This window comes from Haemorhous mexicanus, chromosome 25 (genome assembly GCF_027477595.1).
Source record: "Haemorhous mexicanus isolate bHaeMex1 chromosome 25, bHaeMex1.pri, whole genome shotgun sequence".
In the NCBI taxonomy this organism is placed as follows: Eukaryota; Metazoa; Chordata; class Aves; order Passeriformes; family Fringillidae; genus Haemorhous; species Haemorhous mexicanus.
In genome coordinates, this window is record NC_082365.1 from 2974505 (window position 1) to 2998055 (window position 23551).

Genomic DNA, 23551 nt, shown 5'->3' on the forward strand with positions numbered 1-23551 from the left:
TGGAATACTGGGAGGGACAGTGGCGCCTTTCCCTGGGAAAGGGTCTGTTCTTCAGGGAATCATGGAATGGGTTAGGTTGGAAGGACATCAGAGATCGCCCAGTTCCAGGACACATTCCATGATCCCATGTTGCTCCAAGCCCCATCCAACCTGGTCTTGGACACTCCCAGGGATGGAGCAGCCACAGCTTCTCTGGGAATTCCATCCCAGCCCCTCCCCACCCTCCCAAGGAATGATTCCATCCCAATATCCCATCTAACTCTTCCTTTTTTTGAATTAAATCTTGTCCAAATGGCCCCAAAAGCAGCGGGAGATGGGAACCCTCTGATAGAAGTGGTGGTGGGTTTGTGTGGCATGGAAGAGGGAAAGGGGTCTCTCCTCCTTCACCGAATCCTGGGAAACCCACTCAGTTTTTCCATCACCTTCCTCTCCCGGGGAGTGTTGGAGGGGGGAATTCGGGGGTGGTGCCTCTGTCCCTGTGTCACCGGGGCGGGGCTGTTTTCCAGCTGCTCCCTACTGGCTGGATGAGCCGGAGAACCTGATCCTGGCCCCCGGCGAGGACGGCAGGCTCGTGTGCCGGGCCAACGGCAACCCCAAACCGTCCATCCAGTGGCTGGTGAACGGAGAGCCCATCGAATGTGAGTGCGGGAGAGACTGGGCCTCCTCCTCCAGAATCCCTGCCAAAATCCCTGCCAAGGTGTTATCCTGGCTCAGCATGAGCCAGAGTGGCTTCCTCCTCCAAAATCCCAGCCAAAATCCCACCAAAATCCCAGCCAAGGGCCTCATGGCTAAGCATGAGCCAGAGTTGCATCCTCCTCCAAAATCCCAGCCAAAATCCCACCAAAATCCCAGCCAAGGGCCTCATGGCTAAGCATGAGCCACAGTTGCCTCCTTCTCCAAAATCCCAGCCAAAATCTCACCAAAATCCCAGCTAAGGATCTCATGGCTGAGCATGAGCCAGAGTTGCCTCCTTCTCCCAAATCCCAGCCCAAATCCCACCAAAATCCCAGCTAAGGATCTCATGGCTGAGCATGAGCCAAAGCTGACTCCTTCTCCAAAATCCCAGCCCAAATCCCAGCCCAAATCCTAGCCCAGGTCCCAGTCAAGGATCTCCTGGCTGAGCACAGGCCAGAGCTGCTGGTGGGGCCCAACACCCACGTGAATCCCCACTTCTCTGGGATGGGTCCCGTTCACCCAGTGGCTCCCAGCTGTGTCTGTGGAGCTCACACACCATCACCGACTTTGAGCTGGGCTGAGCTGGGCGGACCCTCCGTGAGATTATGGGGTGGATTTTCGTTTGGAACCTAATTGAAGGAGCTGTCCTTGTTTTGAAGCGTCTCCCCCCAACCCGAGCCGGGAGGTGGCCGGGGACACCATCGTGTTCCGGGACACGCAGATCGGCAGCAGTGCCGTGTACCAGTGCAACGCGTCCAACGAGCACGGCTACCTGCTGGCCAACGCCTTCGTCAGCGTGCTGGGTGAGTCTGAGGGAATGGGAGCACCCAAAACTCAAATTTCCATGGAATCCGAGGTTGGAAAGGACCTCAAAGCTCAGCTCAAAGCTCATCTTAAAAGGGTGGATGTGGCTCTTAGTGCCAAGGCGGTGTTGGGTCATTGGTTGGATTTGATGATCTTAAAGGTCTTTTCCAACCTTGCTGGAAACCTTTTCCGACCTTTTTCCAACCTGTTGGTTCTGGGATTCATCTAAAATTCCACCCACTTGGAATTTGGGGCATGGAACCTTCCACTATCCCAGGGTGCTCCAAGCCCTGTGCTGCCTGGCCTTGGACACTTCCAGGAATCCAGGGGCAGCCACAGCTTCTCTGGGAATTCCATCCCAGCCCCTCCTCACCCTCCCAGCCAGGAATTTCTTCCCAATATCCCACCTGAACTCTCCTGTTTTAGTTTAAAATCATTCCCTGTGTCCCATTACCATATTCCCATGTAAAAGCCACTCTCCCTGGTTTTTCCAAGCTCCCTTTTCCCGGCGGAAGTTTTCCATGAGTTTTCTCCTTTGCTGCTCTGACGGAATGCACAAAGGCACTCAGGCTTTGGAGCAGGAATCCATTGCCATGGATTCAAACCAGGCAAAGGCTGGGCAAATCCAGGGGTACGAGTCACAAAACGAGGCTGGAAGGAGAGGGAAGGTGGGGTGGGCGGGAGTGGAGTAGCTCTACTGGATTTTGAAAGAGCCAGCCGGAAAAGTGAACCAAAAAAACAGGGAAAAGGCTGGAAAAGAGCAGCAGAATCATTTTTCCTTCTTCTCCATGGCTGGAATTTTGGTGGTTGGCAGATGTTCCCCCCCGGATCCTGGGCCCACGGAACCAGCTGATCAGGGTGATCCAGAACAACAGGACGCGCCTGGATTGTCCCTTTTTTGGGTCCCCCATCCCCACCCTGCGCTGGTAAGAGCCAGATCCCACCCCACTCCATCCTGAGGGGTGGGAAAGGGGGGGGTTTCCTCCTTTTCCTTCCCTTCCAACAGCACTTTGTGGTGTTGGGAGGTTTAAGAACGGCCAGGGGAACACGCTGGATGGAGGCAACTACAAAGCCCACGAGAACGGGAGCTTGGAGATGTTCATGGCTCGGAAGGAGGACCAGGGAATCTACACCTGTGTGGCCACCAACATCCTGGGGAAAGCTGAGGCCCAGGTCCGCCTGGAGGTCAAAGGTAGGGGCACGGGGGTGCCAAAATCTTGGATTTTCTGGAAGTTGCGTCAGGAATAACCCCTGAGGTGAAGGGAGGTTGGTTGTGGTGATCTGATCTTCCAGCAGGTCAGGGCTGGGAGCCTTGAAGTGGTGGAGATTCCATTTTAATATTGGGAAAAGGCAAGGCTGGGGATGGTGGGAGGGTTTGGGTTGGGTGTCAGGCTGGGAGAAGCCATCAGCAGCGCCAAGACTGACCCCAAGTGTTCCTCAGGGTTAGCTGAGGACAATAAAACATTTTTGGAATTGTTTTCACCCCACTCAGCAAATCCAGTTGCTGACTCCAAAAAATGGGGCTCAGCACAAGTTAATGACTCATTCAATTAATTTATTTGCTCCAAGCTGGACAAACTGTACTTGTCCTTCCCAAGTAACCCTGCTCTCCATTGAGCCCCTCAGCCAAGCCCCACGGTTTTGGGATATGACCCTTTGTGACCTCCTGCAGACCCCACCAGGATCATGAGGGCACCTGAGGAGTTTGGGACTTCACCCTTGACCCTGCGCAGACCCCACCAAAGTTGTGAGGGAACCTGAGGAGTCTGGGGTGTGTCCTTTGTTTGTGACCCCATGCTGACCCCCCCAGGGGTTGTGAGGGAACTCAAGGAGTTTGGGACTTAACCCTTGACCCTGTGCAGACCCCACCAGCATCACGGGAGGACACGAGAAGTTTGGGAGACAGCCCCTGACTTCATGCAGACCCCACAGGGATCATGAGGGGTCCTGAGGAGTTTGGAACATGTCCCTTTGTTTGTGACCCCATACAGACCCCACCAGGATCGTGAGGGGCCCCGAGGACCAGGTGGTCAAGAGGGGCACCATGCCCCGGCTCCACTGCCGCGTCAAGCACGACCCCACGCTGCGGCTCATGGTCACCTGGCTCAAGGACGACGCCCCCCTGTACCTGGGGAACAGGTCTGTGCCCAAAAACTCCATCGATTTCTCTCCCAGAATTGTTGGATTTTTAGCAGAACATTCCAGGCATCCCCAGGGATAAATATTGAGTTCCCACCCAAGCAACATTTGATGGTTTTGTCACTTTTAATCTCATTGTCTCCCTCCAGCAATTCCAGCTGATTTATCAGTAAATCCAGACTTTGCTGTGGGTTTTATTCCCATATATTTTAGGACATCTTGATAAAACCTGGGAATTCATAATGAGCCACTCCAGAATTAATGTTTCTCTGCTGTGGCTGGCACGGCTTTAATTTCCTTTCTGTACCTGACTCCTGTTTCTTGTGAGGCAAGATCTGATCCCAGGGCACGAGCCCAGGGTTGGCTGTTGTCCTAAAAATGTGATTATTCCCCAGATACGCCCCAGGGCGCGTGATTCCTTAGGAAATGAGCTTTCCCAGAATAACCCAGCACATCCTCAGCTGATAAAACCTCCAGACCGGAGATGTTCTCCTGCTCTGGTTGGGCTTCCAGCTGGATTTTGTCAGGGAACATCCAGCCTTCAACACTGCTTCCTAAACGTGTTGGGGCAGAATTTTGGGACATTGTTTCCTTGAAGGATGAAGAAGGAAGAGGATGGTCTGACCATCTATGGCGTGACTGAGAAGGACCAGGGCGATTACACGTGTGTGGCCAGCACGGAGCTGGACAAGGACTTGGCCAAGGCCTATCTCACCGTGCTGGGTAAAGCCCCCCTGACCCCACAGCTGAGTGCTTGGCTTTGAACAGGACACCCCAACCTCAAGGTCAGGCTGGAAGGGGAATCTGGGCTCCAGGATTGTCCCCTGGATGCTCAGGGAGGCGCTGGCAGAGCAGGGGCTCCGTTGTCGCAGGATTCGCTGCCTTTTCCTGGATGATGGCACTGAAATGTTGCAAAAAATCTGAGATTTGAGGGCAAAAAGTTAAACAGGAATTGTGGCCAGAATATCCCCAGGTGGATGTTGAAGATCCATGAGAAAAGTCCTGAATTTGGGGGTGAATTTAGTGGGGTGGTGGGGTGCTGAGGAATGGGATTGGGGCTGAGCCCGCTGCTCCTGGCCCTGGGTGTCCCCTCTGCATGTCCCCTTTGCAGCACAGGGAGGGACAAACTTCACCCCCTTCCCATTTGTGCTGCTGCAAGCTCTGCTTGCCCAACAGGGATTTATCACCCCCTGGCCACCTCAGATTCCCAGGAATGCCACAACCTGCCAGTGTCCCTCCACAGCTGGAACAGAAATCCCAAATCCCAAATAATTCCCCGGGGGTTGATTGATTTCCCCTCCTTTCCCTAATGGCTCATTAACCCCACATCAAACTGATACCTCCCTTTTGCTGCCAACTACGAGTGGGGGTACTGGGGGAAGGATATTCCTGCTCTGCTTCCCAAACTGGATCAAATCCCGCTGAAATCTGGAACTTTATGTTTGCCAGGTCCTCCTTTGGCCACCCAAGCTTAAACTAACCCGGTTTAACAAACACTGTCTTACCTTGCAGCCATCCCTGCTAATCGGTTGAGAGATTTACCCAAAGGTAATCGTCACTAATTCCTCGCCTTCCTTTGATTTCCCACCTTGGTTTTGGTTTTCCCTCTCCAGTAACTCCAAGAGAAATGGGTGGCAGCTGGAAAAACTGGGGGATGATGCTTCCAGGTTGAAGGAGCTGAAGCTCCAAGTCCTGCCCAAGTTGTCCTTGAAGGAGTTGAGGCTTCCAGGTTGTCCCTGAAGAACCTGAAGCTCCAAGTCCTGCCCAAGCTGTCCTTGAAGGAGTTGAGGTGTCCAGGTTTTCCCTGAAGAACCTGAAGCTCCAAGTCCTGCCCAAGTTGTCCTTGAAGGACTTGAGGATTCCAGGTTTTCCCTGAAGAACCTGAAGCTCCAAGTCCTGCCTAAGTTGTCCTTGAAGGACTTGAGGCTTCCAGGTTGTCCCTGAAGAACCTGAAGCTCCAAGTTCTGCCCAAGCTGTCCTTGAAGGATTTGAGGTGTCCAGGTTGTCCCTGAAGAACCTGGAGCTCCAAGTCCCGCCCAAGCTGTCCTTGAAGGAGTTGAGGTGTCCAGGTTGTCCCTGAAGAACCTGAAGCTCCAAGTCCTGCCCAAGCTGTCCTCAAAGCAGCTGGTTTTTCCAAGTTCCATCCAAACTGTTCTTGAAAACCCAACCAGATGGGAGGAAAGCTCCTGTTCCACCACATTTTGTGTCTCACGGTGGCAGTTCCTGAGTGCAGGAATCACTTCACCTGTGCTTGAAAATCCTAATGGGGAAAAAAAAGCCCCACATGGAATCCCCTAATTTTAACCTGGAATTTATCCCTGGTATTGCATGAGCTGATCCTTGTGATCACATTTTTTAAAAATGGGGAATTTTCTCAAAAATTCATATTTCCACTAAGGTTTTGTGTCCTTTTCTGCTGTTCATTTGCATTTCTTTGTGTAAGGTCACAAATCCCCCTAAAGCAGCACCTGGTGCTTTTGCTTTTCCCACCTTTTTTTTTTTTTATTTTTTTTTTTTGGGAAAGGCAGGATTTTTCCTTGGGAAAGGCAGGATTTCCAGGCAAGACACTGTCAGAAATGACCACATGTATATTTTAAAAATCACTCCGGTCCCCTAAAGAGCTGCAGGACGTGGATTGTGCCCTGGAGCACGTCCTCCTCATGGCACTGGGAGAGGTGATGGGAACTGGGACTTGCTCCTGAGCCAATTCCAGCCTCCCATTTATCCCATTCCAACAGCACGACCTGACCAGCCCCGGGACTTGGAGCTGACGGATCTGGCCGAGAGGAGCGTGCGGCTGACGTGGATCCCTGGCGATGACAACAACAGCCCCATCACAGGTCTGTCCCCTGTCCCCAAAATCCTTGTGACAAAAAATTCCTTCCCATCCAAACCCTTCATGTTGGAGCCCAGGAAATGCCTCTGGCTGCCCTGGAGGGCTTGAGCCCCTGCCCTGGAGGGCTCAGAGACCTTGGCACAGAGCTCCAGACCCCTGTGCCTTTGGTCTGGATCCATGGAAAAAATTACCAACCTTTACATGAAGATTTAAAAGCCACAAAAGTTTAAGTGGAATGACAGTGAATTTATCACAGGGTGAAAAAGAGATTTTTGGGGTTTATAGAATGGGGGCTGAGGATGGAGCATGGATTTGGGCATGCCTTGTCCTTTTTCCTTCTTCTTCCCAGCCTCCATCTTCTGGGTGATGGTGGCATTTTGAAATTGGTTTAGAGTAGAAACTCACAGTCTAACACAGGTGAGAGGTGTTGGGAAGTGATGGTAAATAAAGTACAGGTAGTTTTTAGTGTGATAACACTGCCCTGAGGGGGTGAGAGTGCCTCTGTCTGAGCTGCTGGACAGAGAAGGAATTTTATAGAGAAGAAACAATGAACAACCTAGAGATGTTGGCATTTTTAATTGGTTTAGAGTAGAAACTCACTGTCTAACATGGGTGTTGAGAAGTGATGGTAAATATTGTGCAGGTAGTTTTTAGTATAAAAAGATCACACTGCCCTGAGGGGGTCAGAGTGCCTCTGTCTGAGCTGCTGGACAGACCTCGGCAGGCCAGGAGAAAGAATTTTATAGATAAAAAACAATGAACAACCTTGAGAACGAGAGCTGAAGAGCTCTGACTCCTTCTTCGACCGCTGGGCTGGGAAAAAGAGACTTTGTAACGCATCTCAGGGTCACTGTGAGCAGCAGAGATTCCGAGGCTTCACCCACCTCTCCCTGCTCTTCCCAGACTACATTGTGCAGTTTGAGGAGGATCGCTTCCAGCCGGGAGTGTGGCACGACCACTCCAGGTATCCCGGGAGCGTCAACTCGGCTGTGCTGAGCCTGTCCCCGTACGTCAATTACCAATTCCGCGTCATCGCCGTCAACGACGTGGGCAGCAGCGTGCCCAGCGTGCCCTCCGAGCGCTACCAGACCAACGGGGCACGTGAGTTTTTCCCAGGTTTTTTTTTGTCCTTGGAATCCACCCTTCTCCGTGGAGGTTCCTCCCTCGATCCCAGGAATAGGTTGGCATGGGTGGCGGGGGGATTTTCGGTGTGGAATTCTCAAGCCTGGGGGTGGTGTGTCCTTCAGGGCGGGTTTATGCAAAAGTCACTCATTTGTTATAGAAAAACCTGGTTTTACTTTTTTTTTCCTTAAAGGGAAGATTCCTAAAGGAATCCTTCCAGTCCTTTCAGACTAAGGAAGCTCAGCAATCTGTAGGAAAATCAGACTTGAGTGCAAATATTGTTAAATATTTGCACTCAATATAAATTGTTAACAGGCTGCTGTTAAAGCTGGTTGATGCTGTGGGGGTGGCGAGGCCTTGGCAATGATTATCCAGAAAAAATGTGACTGCTCCATGATCCCTGGAAGTTTCCAAGGCCAGGTTTGATGGGGCTTGGAGCAGCCTGGGATAGGGAAAGGTGGAACTGGGTGATTTTAAGATCCCTTCCCACCCAAATTCCCCGACAAAAGAACAAAACAAGCTCCAATCCACAATCAAGATTTGAATTTGTCTGCTCAGTGCTTTGTCAGAGAATATGTGGGAAAATTCCACACAAGGAGTTCACGGGAATCTCAGCAGTTCTGCTGCACTTCTTCCTTTACCCATTCCAGGGTGATTTTTGGAGGATCTGCTGGCATCTAGTGTTGGCTCCCAACAGCGCCCGCCGTGATTCAGGCTCAGAGTGACAAACTCTGCTCCCTCCACAATGGTTTCCTTTCAAAGATTTAGGACATTTAGGGGACAAAAAAGAGCCTCCTAAATAAATGGCCTGGTTTTCCAGAGGACTGAGAGTCTCGTGTCCCATTAACCTGAATGGGAACTTCTGGAAAAACCAGGCCATTAACTTCTGCCTTGGAAGGACTTTCGGCTTGCAGGGTTTTAACCCCTCAGTGGTTGTTTTTTGACATTGAAAAATTCACTGGTTTGGTTTTCAATGTGAATTTCAGGTCCTGAAATAAATCCAACAGGAGTTCAAGGGGCAGGGACCCAAAAAAACAACATGGAGATAACGTGGACTGTGAGTTCTTCTTGGATGCCTTTTGGGATGGAGCTGTGGGATGAGGGGGAATGGGTTCAGAGTGCCAGAGGGCAGGGATAGGTGGGATATTGGGAATGAATCCTTCACCAGGAGGATGGGGAGGGGTTGGGATGGAATTCCCAGAAAATCCATGGCTGTCCCATCCCTGGAAGTGTCCCAGGCCAGGTTGGAGCAATCTGGGATCACGGAAGGGGTGGAGTGGAATGGGATTTCGGGCCCCTCCCAACCCAAACCACTCCAGGACTCCATGAAACAAAAAGCAGAAGGTACAAGAAAGGCCATTTTTAGTGCTGTGATAAAAAGAATAATTTAAAAATTGATAATTAAATAATTCAAAGACGTGGCATCCGAAGATGCCGGATCCCAGACTCAGCTTCCCGAGGGTGACCTGAAGTCGAGTCCTTGAGCAGCTCAGAGGATTTATGGGGCTGCTCCTGCTTTGCTCCCTGTACCAGTAGGTGTCAGCCACAAATCAGGGATGAGCCGTGGGGAGGGCTGGAATGGCAGCGGGAACAGAGACTGGAATAGGGGGACAGTAGATATGGAATATATATTGTTTAATTCGATATTATGCACATATTTGATTTATTTTATATAATATATAGATGGGGAATCTGGGCTAGGACACAGGACACAGGAAGTGTCTCTGCTCATGGAAGGGGCTTGGAATTTAAATCCCTTTCAACCCAAACCGCTCCAGGAATAAAATCTTGGATTTTTGTGAATAAAATTTCACTGTCCTGCCATGGCTCTGGAGGGCAAGAACTCGTTCTGCCTCTCCTTGGGAACAAAACCTCGTCCTCCTTTGGGATTTGCTGATGGAGCCTGGAACACAACCCCACTGCTGAGCAGAACTTTGGGTTCTCCTTGGCGGAAAAATCCAATTTTAAAAAAAATTTTTCTTTTTTATTCCTCCTTCTCTGTTTCGCTCCACCGAAGCCCCTGAACGCAACTCAGGCTTACGGGCCCAACCTCAGGTACATCGTGAGGTGGCGGCGGCGGGACCCCCGCGGGAGCTGGTACAACGAGACGGTGCGGAGCGCGCGGCACGTGGTGTGGAACACGCCCATCTTCGTCCCCTACGAGATCAAGGTGCAGGCCGAGAACGACTTCGGCAGAGCCCCCGAGCCCGACACCTACATCGGATACTCCGGGGAGGATTGTGAGTATTCCCACAGCTGCAGGAGGGATTTTGGGGACGGGCCCAGCCAAGGGCAAGGAGTGCCCGGGATGTGGGCGAGGCACTGAGGGATTTGGGACAAAAATCCATTTTTAGTTTGGAGAAGGCTTGGAGGAGCTGGACTGTGGAAGGTGTCCCTGTCCATGGCCACCTGGGCTATGGGATGTGTCCCTGTCCATGGCCACCTGGGCTATGGGAGGAGTCTCTGTCTGTGGCCACCTGGGCTATGGGAGGTGTCCCTGTCCGTGGCCACCTGGGCTATGGGAGGAGTTCCTATGTGTGGCCACCTGGGCTATGGGAGGTGTCCCTATCCATGGCCACCTGGGCTATGGAAGGTGTCCCTGTCTGTGGCCACCTGGGCTATGGAAGGTGTCCTTGTCTGTGGCCACCTGGGCTATGGGAGGTGTCCCTGTCCGTGGTCACCTGGGCTATGGGAGGTGTTCTTCTCAGTGGCCATCTGGGCTATGGGAGGTGTCCCTATCCATGGCCACCTGGGCTATAAAAGTTGTCCCTGTCCGTGGCCACCTGGGCTATGGGAGGTGTCCCTATCCATGGCCACCTGGGCTATGGGAGGTGTCCCTGTCCGTGGCCACCTGGGCTATGGAAGTTGTCCTTGTCTGTGGCCACCTGGGGTATGGGAGGTGTTCCTGTCCATGGCCACCTGGGCTATGGGAGGTGTCCCTGTCCATGGCCACCTGGGCTATGGGAGGTGTCCCTGTCCGTGGCCACCTGGGCTGTGGGAGGTGTCCTTGTCTGTGGCCACCTGGGCTATGGGAGGTGTCCCTGTCAGTGGCCACCTGGGCTATGGGAGGTGTTCCTCTCAGTGGCCACCTGGGCTATGGGAGGTGTCCCTGTCTGTGGCCACCTGGGCTATGGGAGGTGTCCCTGTCCGTGGCCACCTGGGCTATGGGAGGTGTCCCTGTCCGTGGCCACCTGGGCTATGGGAGTTGTCCCTGTCTGTGGCCACCTGGGCTATGGGAGTTGTTCTTCTCAGTGGCCATCTGGGCTGTCTGTGCCCACCTGGGCTATGGAAGTCCCCCTGGCTGTGGGACTTCCGGAATTTTCAAGAAGGAAGGTGGATGAGGCAGGAGATTCCAGGTTTGAAGCCGAGGGGCACAAACAAGACACAAAAACTGGAAGTAAAGATGGAATTCTGGGATAAACCAGGTGACCATCCATGACCCTGGGTTTGAAGCCAAGGGGCACCAGCAGGGCACAGAAATTGGAAGTAAAGCTGGAATTTTGGGATTGGGATGGCACAGACAGCACCTCCTCCAGCTGGGCATCTCCCAGAGGAGACAGGGCAAGGGCAATGGGGCAAAAAAGTGAGAATCAGGGGAAGACAAAGAACTGGAAGCAAACTGGACGTAGCTCAATTTTCTATGCCCTCCCAGGGTTTTTTTTTTAATTTCTTCTGGAAATTTCTGCAATAATTTGGAGGTTTGGGAGGATCTGGATGAGCCTCCAAGTGTGTGTGTGCTGTATGGAGGTAAAGCAGGGAGAACAAAGCTTCTCCTGCCTCTGTTTGAGAGGTGGGATGGGTTAAAAATCCCAAAAATCCACTAAAACTGTCCCAAAAATAATCCGATCCGAGCTGTTTCACTCCAGATCTCTCCACACAGCAGAAGCTGTAGGAAGGAGGTAAAATTCCAAGTGGATCAACAGCAAACTGACCAAATTATGATTAAAAATATGGAAATGAGGTTTTTCTGGATCTTTAGGGTCCAACTTTGGGGCAGGTAAGGAAGGAGAGGGTTGGACATGCTGGGATCCCTCACCTGGAGAGGGAGGTGAGCCAGACCCTTCCCTGCAGCAGGAATTTCCCCTTTCAGCTGGGTCAGGAATGTTCTCCTGATGGTTGGAGGAGTGAAATCAGATTCACTTCCTTCCCATGGAAGAGGGTGGGGCTGCTGCTCATGGGATTTGTGATGGGAAAAGCACAGCAGGGGGTGTCCAGCTGTCCAGCTGTCCATCTGTCCGAGCTCCAGGGTCATTCCAGGTTCCTAATGGCCGCTCTGCTTTGTCCCTGCCCGCCCAGATCCCAAGGCTGCGCCCACGGATGTCAGGATCAGAGTGTTAAACAGCACTGCCATAGCTCTGACCTGGACCCGGGTGCACCTGGACACCATCCAGGGACAGCTCAAGGAGTACCGAGTGAGCAAATCCCAAACTCCCCAGCCCCAAATCCCCGCCCAGCACTGACCACTAACACAGCTAAACCTCCCAAAATTCCCAGCTGGCTCCCAGGGGTGGAGCTGCTGGATGTGGGGATGACAGAAAACTTCCACCAGGAGCCTTTGGGTTTGGGGCAGCTCCAAGGATTTGCTCTTTGGGATGTCAGGGTGGGGTTGGGGATGTCTCCTGTTGCTTCCTCTGGGCTTGGCTGCAGGATTTGGGATGCTCCAAGAAAACAGGGAGGGATTGGGATGGTCCTGGTCACGGAGAAAAGGGGCTCTGAGGGAATGACCCCAACCAAGTCAGGTTTTGTGTCATCCCCAAAACACTGACAGCATTTTTTACTGATCAACAACCCTTGCAAAGCCTAAACCTGCGGTCAGGACTAACTGAGCACTAAAGCCAACGTGGATCTGTGTTTTTCTGGGTCTTTCCAGGGTTATATTTAATATTTATCAGTCTTTCCACACTTATTTCTAATATTTATATTTGCTGCTAATGCACAGATGGTGGAGCCATTCAAACCAAGCCAAACCCTGAGCAGGGCCCTTCCCTGGGTGTTAAAACTTTCCCAAAACCTCATGTCTGACAAAGAATCCCAACATTCCCAATCCAATCATCTGCTGGCTCCACTTTTCCTGATTCCGAGGGATTTTCTGAATGGATTCTTGTTTCTGCATGAAATAGGATTTACAGTCAGGAGCTCGAATGGGAGATTTCCCAAATTCAGGCTTTTATTCGTGCCTGGGTGTGTCCCACCTGTCCTTGTACACCATGAGCAGAAAGGGAGAACCACTTGGATTTTAATCTTTGGGAATTAGGAGTGGCTTTAGTCTGAGCTCAGAGGTTTTGCTCCATGTTTTGGGGAGCTCTTAACTTCCTGCTCAGCCTCTTCCTCGGGTAGCACCCTGACTTTCCTCATGGAGCTTCACTAACTCCTCTAAAAACTCCCACACCCTCGAGCCACCCTTGAAGACAAAATTCTGCTTTTTAACACCTAAAAACCCCAAAAAACCCTTTATTAAAGGGATCACCTGGCCTGCCTGTTTCTTGAAGGCCTATTTCTGGAGAGACAGCAGCTTGCTGAAGAACCTGTGGGTCTCCAAAAAACGGCAGTTTGTGAGTTTTCCTGGAGACCGCAACCGGGGCATCGTGTCCCGGCTGTTCCCTTACAGCAACTACAAGCTGGAGATGGTGGTCACCAACGGCCGAGGGGACGGGCCCCGCAGCGAAATGAAGGAATTCCCCACCCCTGAAGGAGGTATGTTCCCACAGGGAAGTTTTTTCCTGCTGGGAGAGGTTTGGGTGGAGCAGATCCAGGGAGCTGAGCCGCACCTGAGGAGAGATTTTAGACGAGTGTCATCGTTGAAGCCAAAGCTGGAGTTGGCTCCTGACCCACTTCAGCATTCCCAAAAATCCCTCAGTCAGGGGGTCTGGACACCTCATCCAAGAAGATTTTGGGCTGAATGAGAGAAATATTTGCAAAACCCTTTCCTAGCACAGCTCAGTGCCCTCGATTTGCTGCCTGAGCTGGAAACGTCCCCGAGCCGCGGTTTGGGGACATGGCAGTGGTTGGATCCATCCTGGAAAAGGCAGGAAAACCTTCCCAGGACCTTCAGGAACCACTGCCAGGCTTTTAAGGCAAGAGCACCTCGTTCTTGTGTCAAGGATGAACTCAAGGGTTTAATTTTGTCACTGGCACAGGAGCTATTTTTAGACACGCCGATAATTCCGAGTTGGAGCCGCAATTCCAACGGCTGGAAGTGACTTTTCCTACAGCACAAGAAGGAGTTCAGGCACAGAAGGTCACAAAAATGCAAGAAAACATTTGCAACTCTTGTCTCAAAATATTTTGGGGTCTCCCCTTTGCTCTTCCTTTCAGCGCTGTCTCTTCCTTCACAATTCCTTGGGAAAATCTCAATTTTTTTAAGGATTTTCTGTGGATAATTGAGGTTGTTTCAGAAGGAACAGTTTGGTTCCTGTAGGTTTTGCAGGCAGGGGCATTGTGACCCTATTTCCTGGAGATTTGGGGTGGCTTTGGACATTTGGGATGATGATAAGGACATGAAGGTGGAGTTAATTAATAATTATGGATTTTACTCTTATCAAGGGGAAAATGCGGATTTTATATTTTCCTACATTTCCAAGCCCTTTTATCGACTCAAAATGACATTGAGGAGGCTGAAGGATATCCTGAACAACTAAAAATAAATCCCTGAGCTCTCCCATCTCTCTTCCCCCAATTAAGACACCGCAATTAGGAGGAAATCAGGAGAATAATTTAACTCCAGGCTGGATAATTCTTTCCTTCCTTCCAATGATAATGCCAAATATTCCTTAGGGTGAAGAGCTGGGGGAAGCAGCTCCCTGGGGAGATCTCTGGAATTCTGTTTCCCAGTGATTGTTTGGGAAAAGAGAAGCCCCTTTTGGGGGTTCTAAGAGAGGAATCTTTGGGATGAAAACCTTGGGATGGGAAGGGGGAGGAGGTGTAAGGAAGGTTGGGAAATTTGTTTCCAGCAGGCAGAAATGAGGCTGGAGTTCAGAGAAGTTTTTGGGATATTTATTGTTCTTCTAAGAGAGAAATCTGTGGGACGGAAACTTTGGGATGGGTGGGGGGATGTAAGAAAGGTCAGGAAATTTGGGACCAAGAGCAGCTGGAGTTAGAGAAGTTTTTGGGATACTTTTTGTGATTCTGAGAGAAAACTTTGGGATGGGTGGGGGGTGTAAGGAAGGTCGGGAAATTTGGGTCCAAGAGGAGAAGTAGGGCTGGAGTTCAGAGAAGTTTTTGGGACACTTTTTGTGCCTCTAAGGGAGAAATTTTTGGGTTGAAAATTTCCCAGCCTTCAGGAGGGTGGTGTAAGGAAGGCCGGGATGTTTGGGTCCAACAGGAGCAGCGGGGTTGGAGCTGCATTCCAGCTCTGTGGCCTCACTGGAGGATCCCATGGGGGTTTTTGGCCAAAAACCCCACCTGGCCCCTCGTTTTGGGATAAATCCTGGCATGATCCATTTGGGGTGAGTGGCCAGGGTGTGGCCGTGCCCGTGGCGGGTGCAGCAGCGCCAGGTTCGTTACCCCGTGTGTGTTTTCTCCTCTCTCCCCTCTCCTCCCCGCTCCCCTCCAAGTGCCCAGCTCCCCCAGGTACCTGCGGATCCGACAGCCCAACCTGGAAGTCATCAACCTGGAGTGGGATCACCCCGAGCATCCCAACGGGATCATCACGGGCTACACCCTCCAATACCAACCCTGTACGTCCCATGTCTTCTTCCCACGGATAAATCAGGAAATTCTTCCCTTCCTGCTTTTTTCCTCTCCATGAGGAACTGGAGACTTCCATGGTGGGACAAACTGGTGTTGGGAGGGGTTCTGGTCATTTCTAGGGGGGTGGTGGGTGCTCAGCAGTTCCCCAGACTCAATTTTTGAAAGGAAATTGGTTTTATCTCAGATTTAGGAAGATTTTCGGTGCTGCCTGAGGAATTTTTGTGCTCCCCCAACACAAATTGGTTGAGGTGATACCCAGAGCATGAAGGACCCTGAGCCTTCTCTGCCCACCTGAATGTCCCCCCCAGCAGGTCCCCAGGTGGCCCAAACTGGGAGTATTTAACAGCTCTGAGCCCCACAGTGACTCCACAGAGCCTCCCCGGGGTGAGGGGACAAGGTGGAGACATCTCCACTTAATCAAGGAGGGGGTGGGTGCTCAGCAGCTCCCCAGACTCAGTTTTTGAGGGAAAATCAGCTGGATCTTGGATTTAGGAGGATTTTAGCTGCAGCCAGAGTCGTTTTGGTGCTCATCCAAACACAAGATTTAGGAAGTGATACCCCAGAGCCTGGGGCAGTAGAGAGCACCTGAAGGTCTCCCCCAGCAGGTCCCCAAGCCAGAATGTCACCAAATGCCCCAACCTGGCCACGTGCAAGAGCAGCCACAGCTCTGAGCCCCTCAGTGACCCCACGGCGACCTCACAGACCCTCTGGGGGGTGAGGGACGAACCGGACACCCCAAAATTCCTGGCCCAGGCTGAGCCTGGCCTGCCCTTCCTTCCCTCTGCAGTTAACGGGACCCGGATGGGCAGGATGGTGGTGGAGAACCTGTCCCCCAACCAGACGAGGTTCACCGTGCAGAGGTCAGACCCCATCTCCCGCTACCGCTTCAGGCTCCGCGCCCGCACCCAGGTGGGAGAGGGAGAGATCCTGATGGAGGACTCGCCGGCGCTGCTGGACGAAGGTAAGGGCAGCACCCGGCTCGGCCGAGGGGACAGGGATGTGTCAAACCCAAAAAATGGCATCGTGGCAGGATGTGGCAACGCCAAAAATGGCATCGGGACAGGCCATGGAACAGCCCAAAAATGGCACCATGACAGGATGTGGCAACTCCAAAAATGGTGTTGTGACAGGCCATGGAACAGCCCAAAAATGGCATCGTGGCAGGATGTGACAAAAGTCAAAAATGTTATCATGACAGGCCATGGAATAGCCAAAAAATGGCATTGTGGCAGGCTGTGGCAGCCTCACAAATGGTGCCATGACAGGCCATGGAACAGCCCAAAAAATGACATTGTGACAGGCCGTGGTGAACCCAAAAATGGCATCACGATGGGCCATGGGACAGCCCAAAAATTGCATCAGGGAACCCCAAAAACCAGGAGTGCAGGACAGCGATGGCCACTGAGGTTTTCTTGCAGAGGTGGAAGTGGCCAAATGCTGCAGTAAAAACCCAGCTGAGGTGACCTGGGGACTGTCCCCAGGGGAGGGACATTCCTTGTGTGCCCTGGAGCAGGAGGATATTTGTAGAATTTATGGGTTTTTTACCAAAAGAGGGCAGGACGAGATGGGATTCAGGAATTCCTCACACGGAGGGCTTGGAAGGGAGAGGTTGTGGATGCTCCTGCATCCCTGAAAGTGTCCAAGGTCAGCTTGGAGCCACCTGGGATGGTGGAAATGTCCCTGGGTGGGATTTGAGGTTCGTTCCAACCCAAGCCAATCCATGATTTTGGATCTCACTCTCCTTGTGCTGAGGGTGAAACTCTGATTTGCCCTTTGTGTTTCTGTATCAGCTCAACAGGGGCAGCTTTGGGGGATTTTTGAGTGCAGGGAACTTGGTGCCACCTCCCTGTCACCCCATGGGAGTCACCCGACCCTAAAAGCCTCCAGAGCCCCAGTCTCGGCCCCATAATCAGATAAAACTCCTGATGTCCCATCCCTGTCACCACATGGGTGTCACCCGACCCTAAAAGCCTCCAGAGCCCCAATTTTGGCCCCATAATCAGATAAAATTCCTGATGCCACCTCCCTGTCACCCCACAGGTGTCACCTGACCCTAAAAGCCTCCAGAGCCCCAATCTCGGCCCCATAATCAGATAAAACTCCCCTTGTGGAACATCCATCAAATTTAAGTGGAAGTTCTGGAGCCCTGAGGGAACCAGGGGCTGCTCTCACACCTCTTTAGGCTCGGCTGACAGAGCTGGGATTGGGTTAGAGCTGGGATTTAATGGGGTTGTCTCTCCTTCCCTCCATCCCCCATCCCAGCTAATGGCTCTGAGTGGGGAAAGTGATTCCTGCCCAGATCCCGTGGGAATAAAACCATTCCCGACCCCCCTGGGGTGGGATCCAGCAGAATTTATTGGATGGAGGGGAGAAAACAGCTAAGGAAAACATGAGAGGGGCCTGGAATTGTTTTAAAAGGAATTGTGAGAGCTCAGGGGTTGGATTGAAGCTGAAAATTGAATTTTTAGCTGGTTCACACCCAAATTTTGGACACTGATAACAGTGAGATATCAGTCCTGGTGTAAATTTTAATCAAATTTTAATTGATTTGGATCAATTTAATGTTATTGGAAATATCAGGTGGTGCCCAAACCTGCTGGAGAAGACAAGGAACCCCCTCTGTGTGGTTTGGTGCTGCCAAAAAGACAAAGTTTGGCTGTCAAAACACAAAAATTTATAAAACTTTGGTAATTTACTCCCATATTTGCCCTCCAAACACGAGGTACAGCACAAAACAGGTGAGTTTTGCTCACTTTGATGAGGGAGAAACGAGGCTGGGATTTAAGGAAAAAAAAGCAGATTAAGGAAATTAATCCCATTTTCGTGCTCCGAGGAGGTTCCCTGCTCACCAGACTCTTCCAGAGTTTAAATCAGGTGGGACAAGCAAGGAAAAACCAAGGGAAAATCGAAATTCAGTGTCAAAACCAGGTTTTGTTGGGATTAGACCTAAACACCCGCTTAAGTGCTCGGCTTAACGAGACCATTGTCACCTCGATGCCACTGCTGTCACCTCAGTGCCACCTCTGCCCCCTCTTGGGTGTTTAACCTGGATCCTGGTGTGGTTTATCCCGGATTCCCTGGCATGGTTTATCCCCGATTTCCAGTTTCTCCCAGATTTCTTGGCGTGGTTTATCCCTGATTCCTGATTTACCCCAGATTTCCTGGCATGGTTTATCCCTGAATTCCTGATTCCTGGTTTGTCCCTGATTTTCTGATTCCTTGTTTATCCCTGATTCCTGATTTATCCCAGATTCTCTGGCATGGTTTATCCCCAGTCCTGGTTTATCCCAGATTTCCTGATTCCTGGTTTATCCCTGATTCCTGGTTTATCCCAGATTTCCTGGCGTGGTTTATCCCTGATTCCTGGTTTATCCCAGATTTCCTGATTCCTGGTTTACCCCAGACTCCCTGGCATGGATTATCCCTGATTCCTGGTTTATCCCAGATTTCCTGATTCCTGGTTTATCCCAGATTTCCTGGCATGGTTTATCCCCGATTCCTGGTTTATCCCTGATCCCTGGTTTATCCCTGATTTCCTGGCATGGTTTATCTCTGATTTCCTGATCCCTGGTTTATCCCTGATTCCCAGTTTATCCCAGATTCCCTGGCGTGGTTTATCCCTGATCCCTGGTTTATCCCAGATTCCCTGTCATGGTTTATCCCTGATTCCTGGTTTACCCCAGATTCCGTGGCATGGTTTATCCCTGATTCCCAGTTTATCCCAGATTCCCTAGCATGGTTTATCCCTGATTCCTGATTTATCCCAGATTCTCTGGCGTGGTTTATCCCTGATTCCTGATTTATCCCAGATTCTCTGGCGTGGTTTATCTGTGATTCCTGGTTTATCCCAGATTCCCTGGTGTGGTTTATCCCTGATTCCTGATTTACCCCAGATTCCCTGGCATGGTTTATCCCTGATTCCCAGTTTATCCCAGATTCCCAGTTTATCCCAGATTCCCGGTTCATCCAGATTCCCTGGCATGATTCATCCCTGATTGCCAGTTTATCCCAGATTCCCTGGCATGGTTTATCCCAGATTCCTGATTTATCCCAGATTCCCTGGCATGATTCATCCCTGATTCCCAGTTTATCCCAGATTCCCAGTTTATCCCAGATTCCCGGTTCATCCAGATTCCCTGGCATGGTTTATCCCTGATTCCTGATTTACCCCAGATTCCCTGGCATGGTTTATCCCAGATTCCCAGTTTATCCCAGATTCCCTGGCATGATTCATCCCTGATTCCCAGTTTATCCCAGATTCCCAGTTTATCCCAGATTCCCGGTTCATCCAGATTCCCTGGCATGATTCATCCCTGATTGCCAGTTTATCCCAGATTCCCTGGCATGGTTTATCCCAGATTCCTGATTTATCCCAGATTCCCTGGCATGATTCATCCCTGATTCCCAGTTTATCCCAGATTCCCAGTTTATCCCAGATTCCCGGTTCATCCAGATTCCCTGGCATGGTTTATCCCTGATTCCTGATTTACCCCAGATTCCCTGGCATGGTTTATCCCAGATTCCCAGTTTATCCCAGATTCCCTGGCATGATTCATCCCTGATTCCCAGTTTATCCCAGATTCCCAGTTTATCCCTGATTCCTGGTTTATCCAGATTCTCTGATGTGGTTTATCCCTGATTCCTGGTTTATCCCTGATTGCCAGTTTATCCCAGATTCCCTGGCATGGTTTATCCCTGATTGCCAGTTTATCCCAGATTCCCTGGCATGGTTTATCCCAGATTCCCAGTTTATCCCAGATTCCCTGGCATGATTCATCCCTGATTCCCAGTTTATCCCAGATTCCCAGTTGATCCCTGATTCCTGGTTTATCCAGATTCTCTGATGTGGTTTATCCCTGATTCCTGGTTTATCCCTGATTGCCAGTTTATCCCAGATTCCCTGGCATGGTTTATCCCTGATTGCCAGTTTATCCCAGATTCCCTGGCATGGTTCATCCCTGATTCCCAGTTTATCCCCGATTCCCAGTTTATCCCCATTCCTGAATTCCAGAGGCCGTCTCACGTTGGATTTAACCCCATTTCCCCCCTCTCTCTCCTCTCTCCGATGACTCCGAGTGTCCTGGCGGCGCGTTGGGGTTGTTTGATAAATTCCTGTGTTTTTCTCTTCCCTCTTTCTCTCCGTTTTCCCATTTTTCCCCCCTCTCTCTCTATCCCTGGCGCTGCCTCCGAAGCCACGCCAAGCCCAGGTACCGTACCCGGAGGTAACCGGCATGGGGGCAACGGAGCTTGCCAATTAAGCTGCCAATTAAGCCGAGAAGTTCATTAAAACCCTTCCAATGGCCACGCCAATTGGGCACTTCAATCCTTCCAGGCACAGAGGGGACCGGGGCGGCTCCACAGCGGGGCAGGCGAAGATTAAAAGGTCTCTAAGCCAGGCTTAAAAGCCGCTCAAAAATCTCGTGAAAACCAAACAACAGTGGCTGAGGGCTGGGCAAGCCCAAAGGAGAGTCGAGTTCCCATTAAAATGGGATTTTTTCCCTATTAAAGTGGGTTTTTTCCCCTATTAAAGTGCGTTTTTCCCCTATTAAAGTGGGTTTTTTCCCCTATTAAAGTGGGTTTTTCTCCTAATAAAGTGGGGTTTTTTCCCCTATTAAAGTGGTTTTTTTCCCCCCAATAAAGAGGGTTTTTTTTCCCTAATAAAGTGGTTTTTTTCCCTATTAAACTGGTTTTTTCCCTATTAAAGTGGGTTTTTTTCCCCTATTAAAGTGTTTTTTTTTCCCCCATTAAAGAGGGGTTTTATCCTTAATAAAGTGGTTTTTATCCCCTATTACAGTGGGGTTTTTTTCCTATTAAAGTGGGTTTTTTCCCTATTAAATTGGATTTTTTCCCCTAATAAAGTGGGATTTTTCCCTTATTAAAGTGGGCTTTTCCCCTATTAAAATGGGGTTTTTTCCCCTATTAAAGTGGGTTTTTTCCCCCTATTAAAGATGATTTTTTCCCTATTAAAGTGCGTTTTTCCCCTATTAAAGAGGGTTTTTTTCCCTAATAAAGTGGTTTTTTCCCCTATTAAAGTGGATTTTTTCTCCTATTAAATAGGAGTTTTTTCCCTAATAAAGTGGTTTTTATCCCCTATTACAGTGGGGTTTTTTCCCTATTAAAGTGGGGTTTTTTCCCTATTAAATTAGGTTTTTTCCCTATTAAAGTGGGTTTTTTCCCTTATTAAAGTGGATTTTTTCCCTAATAAAGTGGATTTTTTCCCTAATAAAGCGGGATTTTTCCCCTAATAAAGTGTTTTTTTTCTCCTATTAAAGAGGGTTTTTTCCCTTATTAAAGTGGATTTTTTCCCCTATTAAAGTGGGGTGTTTTCCCCTATTAAAGTGTGTTTTTTCCCCTATTAAAGTGGGGTTTTTTCCCCTGTTAAATAGGGTTTTTTTTCTTATTACAGGGGGTTTTTTCCAATATTAAAGATGGATTTTTTCCTAAAGATGGTGGGTTTTTCATATTTTAATGTGTTTTATTTCCCTATTTTAGTAGGGGTTTTTTCCCCCTAATAGTGACAAGTTTTTCCCCATTAATGAGAGTTTCCCCCCTGTTTTAGAGGGGATGTTTTCCCATATTAAAGAGGAGCATTTTTGCCTATTAAAGGGCTTTTTTCAATATTAAAGAGGATTTTTTTCTCCTATTAAACAGGAGTTTTCCCTCTTAATGTGGGGTTTCCCCCCCTGTTTTAGAGGGGGCTTTGTTCCTGTTTTGAAGGGGATTTTTTCAACATGGAAAATGTTTTATTCCTTATTAAAGATTTTGTTTCCCTCTATTAAAGACATTTTTTCCCCATTTAAGAAGAGGGATTTTCCCTCTATTAAAGAGAAGTTTTCCCACTTTCCCCCTATTTTAAAGAGGGTTTTTTGCCCCATATGAAAGAGAAATTTTCCCTCTATTAAAGAGGAGTTTTCCCACTTTCCCCCTATTTTAAAGGGGGTTTTTTGCCCCATATGAAAGAGAAATTTTCCCTCTATTAAAGAGGAGTTTTCCCACTTTCCCCCTATTTTAAAGGGGGTTTTTTTCCCCATATGAAAGAGAGATTTTCCCTCTATTAAAGAGGAGTTTTCCCACTTTTCCCCTATTTTAGAGGGGTTTTTTTCCCCATATGAAAGAGAAATTTTCCCCTATTAAAGAGGAGTTTTCTCCTACTAAAGAGGCATTTTTTCCTATAACAGAAGGGGTTTTTTTCCCTACAAAAGAGGGGTTTTCCCTATTATTTTTCCCTATTAAAGAGCTTTCCCCCCTCTCACAGAGGATTTTAACCCCAGCTCTGCACAAACCCCTCTCCCTTTTTAACCCTCGCCATCCCCACCCCGCCAAACCCAGAACATTTCTGGCTTCCAGCACCTGTGGGATCGCAGCTGGAGATTTGGGATTTTTAAATTTTTGTTGGAGATTCCCTGTAGCTCTCCCAGGGCTTCGATCCAGGAGATTCCTCCCACTCCCGGTGTCCATTGGAAGGGTTGAGCGGGAATTTCAGCTGTGCATGTTCTGCATGGAGCCTTCTGCTGGCTTTGCCCTCCTCGCTATTCCCAAAACGTGGGAGCAGGGAAAGAACTTTTCCAGCACCAGGGACAGCTCCTCCTCCACCTCCTCCTCCTCCTCCTCCTCCTCCTCCTCCCGTGGAAAACCCCATCCCGGATATCCCAGCTCCGCCCTGCATCGCCACAACACCATTCCAAATCTCCCAAACTTGGAAAATTCTGATTTCTCCACACCCCACATTCCAATCAGCCTTTTCCCAGCTCAGGAAAGCAGGAATTTCCGAGCAGGGAGTGCAGCCAGCCCCAAACTCATCCCAAAAAAAAAAGCTTTTTCTGGGAGCAGCAGCAGCTCCCAGGCTCTCAGCTTTGCCTCTGCACATTCCAAGCAGGAACAGATTCCCAGGGAAGGTTTTCCCGAGGGATCCAAGTGCAGGATTCACTTTCCTGCCTCGTGGATGTTCCTTTTCCTTGGATTTTGCTGCAGCAATGTCTCTTCCTGATATGATTTTGCCTTTTTTCCCCCATTCCTGAACAGATGCCAATTTTTCTCCTCCCTGTCTTTTACTCTTCCTCCACCTCGCCCCCCAAAAAAGAGGAATAACAGGTTTAGGTGGTGGGAACCTGGAAATGCACATAAAAATCCTGAAAATTAACATTAAATATCCTGGAAATGAACATCAAATCCCTGAAAATCCACATTAAAAAACTCAGGATCAGGACCACTCTCTCCTCCAGCTCCTTCTCCATCCAGGGTTTGGCTCAGCCAACAGAATCCGGATTTTCTGTGTGGATCAGGATC

General features: G+C 49.9%; 1 protein-coding gene across 2 annotated transcripts in view; it reads left to right on the top strand.

Moving 5' to 3' along the window:
• Positions 1 to 23551, top strand: part of NFASC (neurofascin) — a 78568-nt gene that overhangs the window by 30457 nt on the left and 24560 nt on the right. Inside the window, exons 9-24 of one of the 2 annotated variants that reach the window (XM_059867720.1) lie at positions 507 to 638; positions 1335 to 1478; positions 2294 to 2405; positions 2505 to 2671; positions 3471 to 3618; positions 4217 to 4341; positions 5131 to 5166; positions 6357 to 6458; positions 7358 to 7555; positions 8563 to 8633; positions 9594 to 9816; positions 11873 to 11988; positions 13066 to 13270; positions 15130 to 15252; positions 16053 to 16226; positions 20458 to 20472. In XM_059867720.1, coding sequence (XP_059723703.1) covers positions 507 to 638; positions 1335 to 1478; positions 2294 to 2405; positions 2505 to 2671; positions 3471 to 3618; positions 4217 to 4341; positions 5131 to 5166; positions 6357 to 6458; positions 7358 to 7555; positions 8563 to 8633; positions 9594 to 9816; positions 11873 to 11988; positions 13066 to 13270; positions 15130 to 15252; positions 16053 to 16226; positions 20458 to 20472 — 2091 coding nt within the window. The remainder of the gene's footprint in view (positions 1 to 506; positions 639 to 1334; positions 1479 to 2293; positions 2406 to 2504; positions 2672 to 3470; positions 3619 to 4216; positions 4342 to 5130; positions 5167 to 6356; positions 6459 to 7357; positions 7556 to 8562; positions 8634 to 9593; positions 9817 to 11872; positions 11989 to 13065; positions 13271 to 15129; positions 15253 to 16052; positions 16227 to 20457; positions 20473 to 23551) is intronic. The other variant, XM_059867719.1, reaches the window with a different exon arrangement.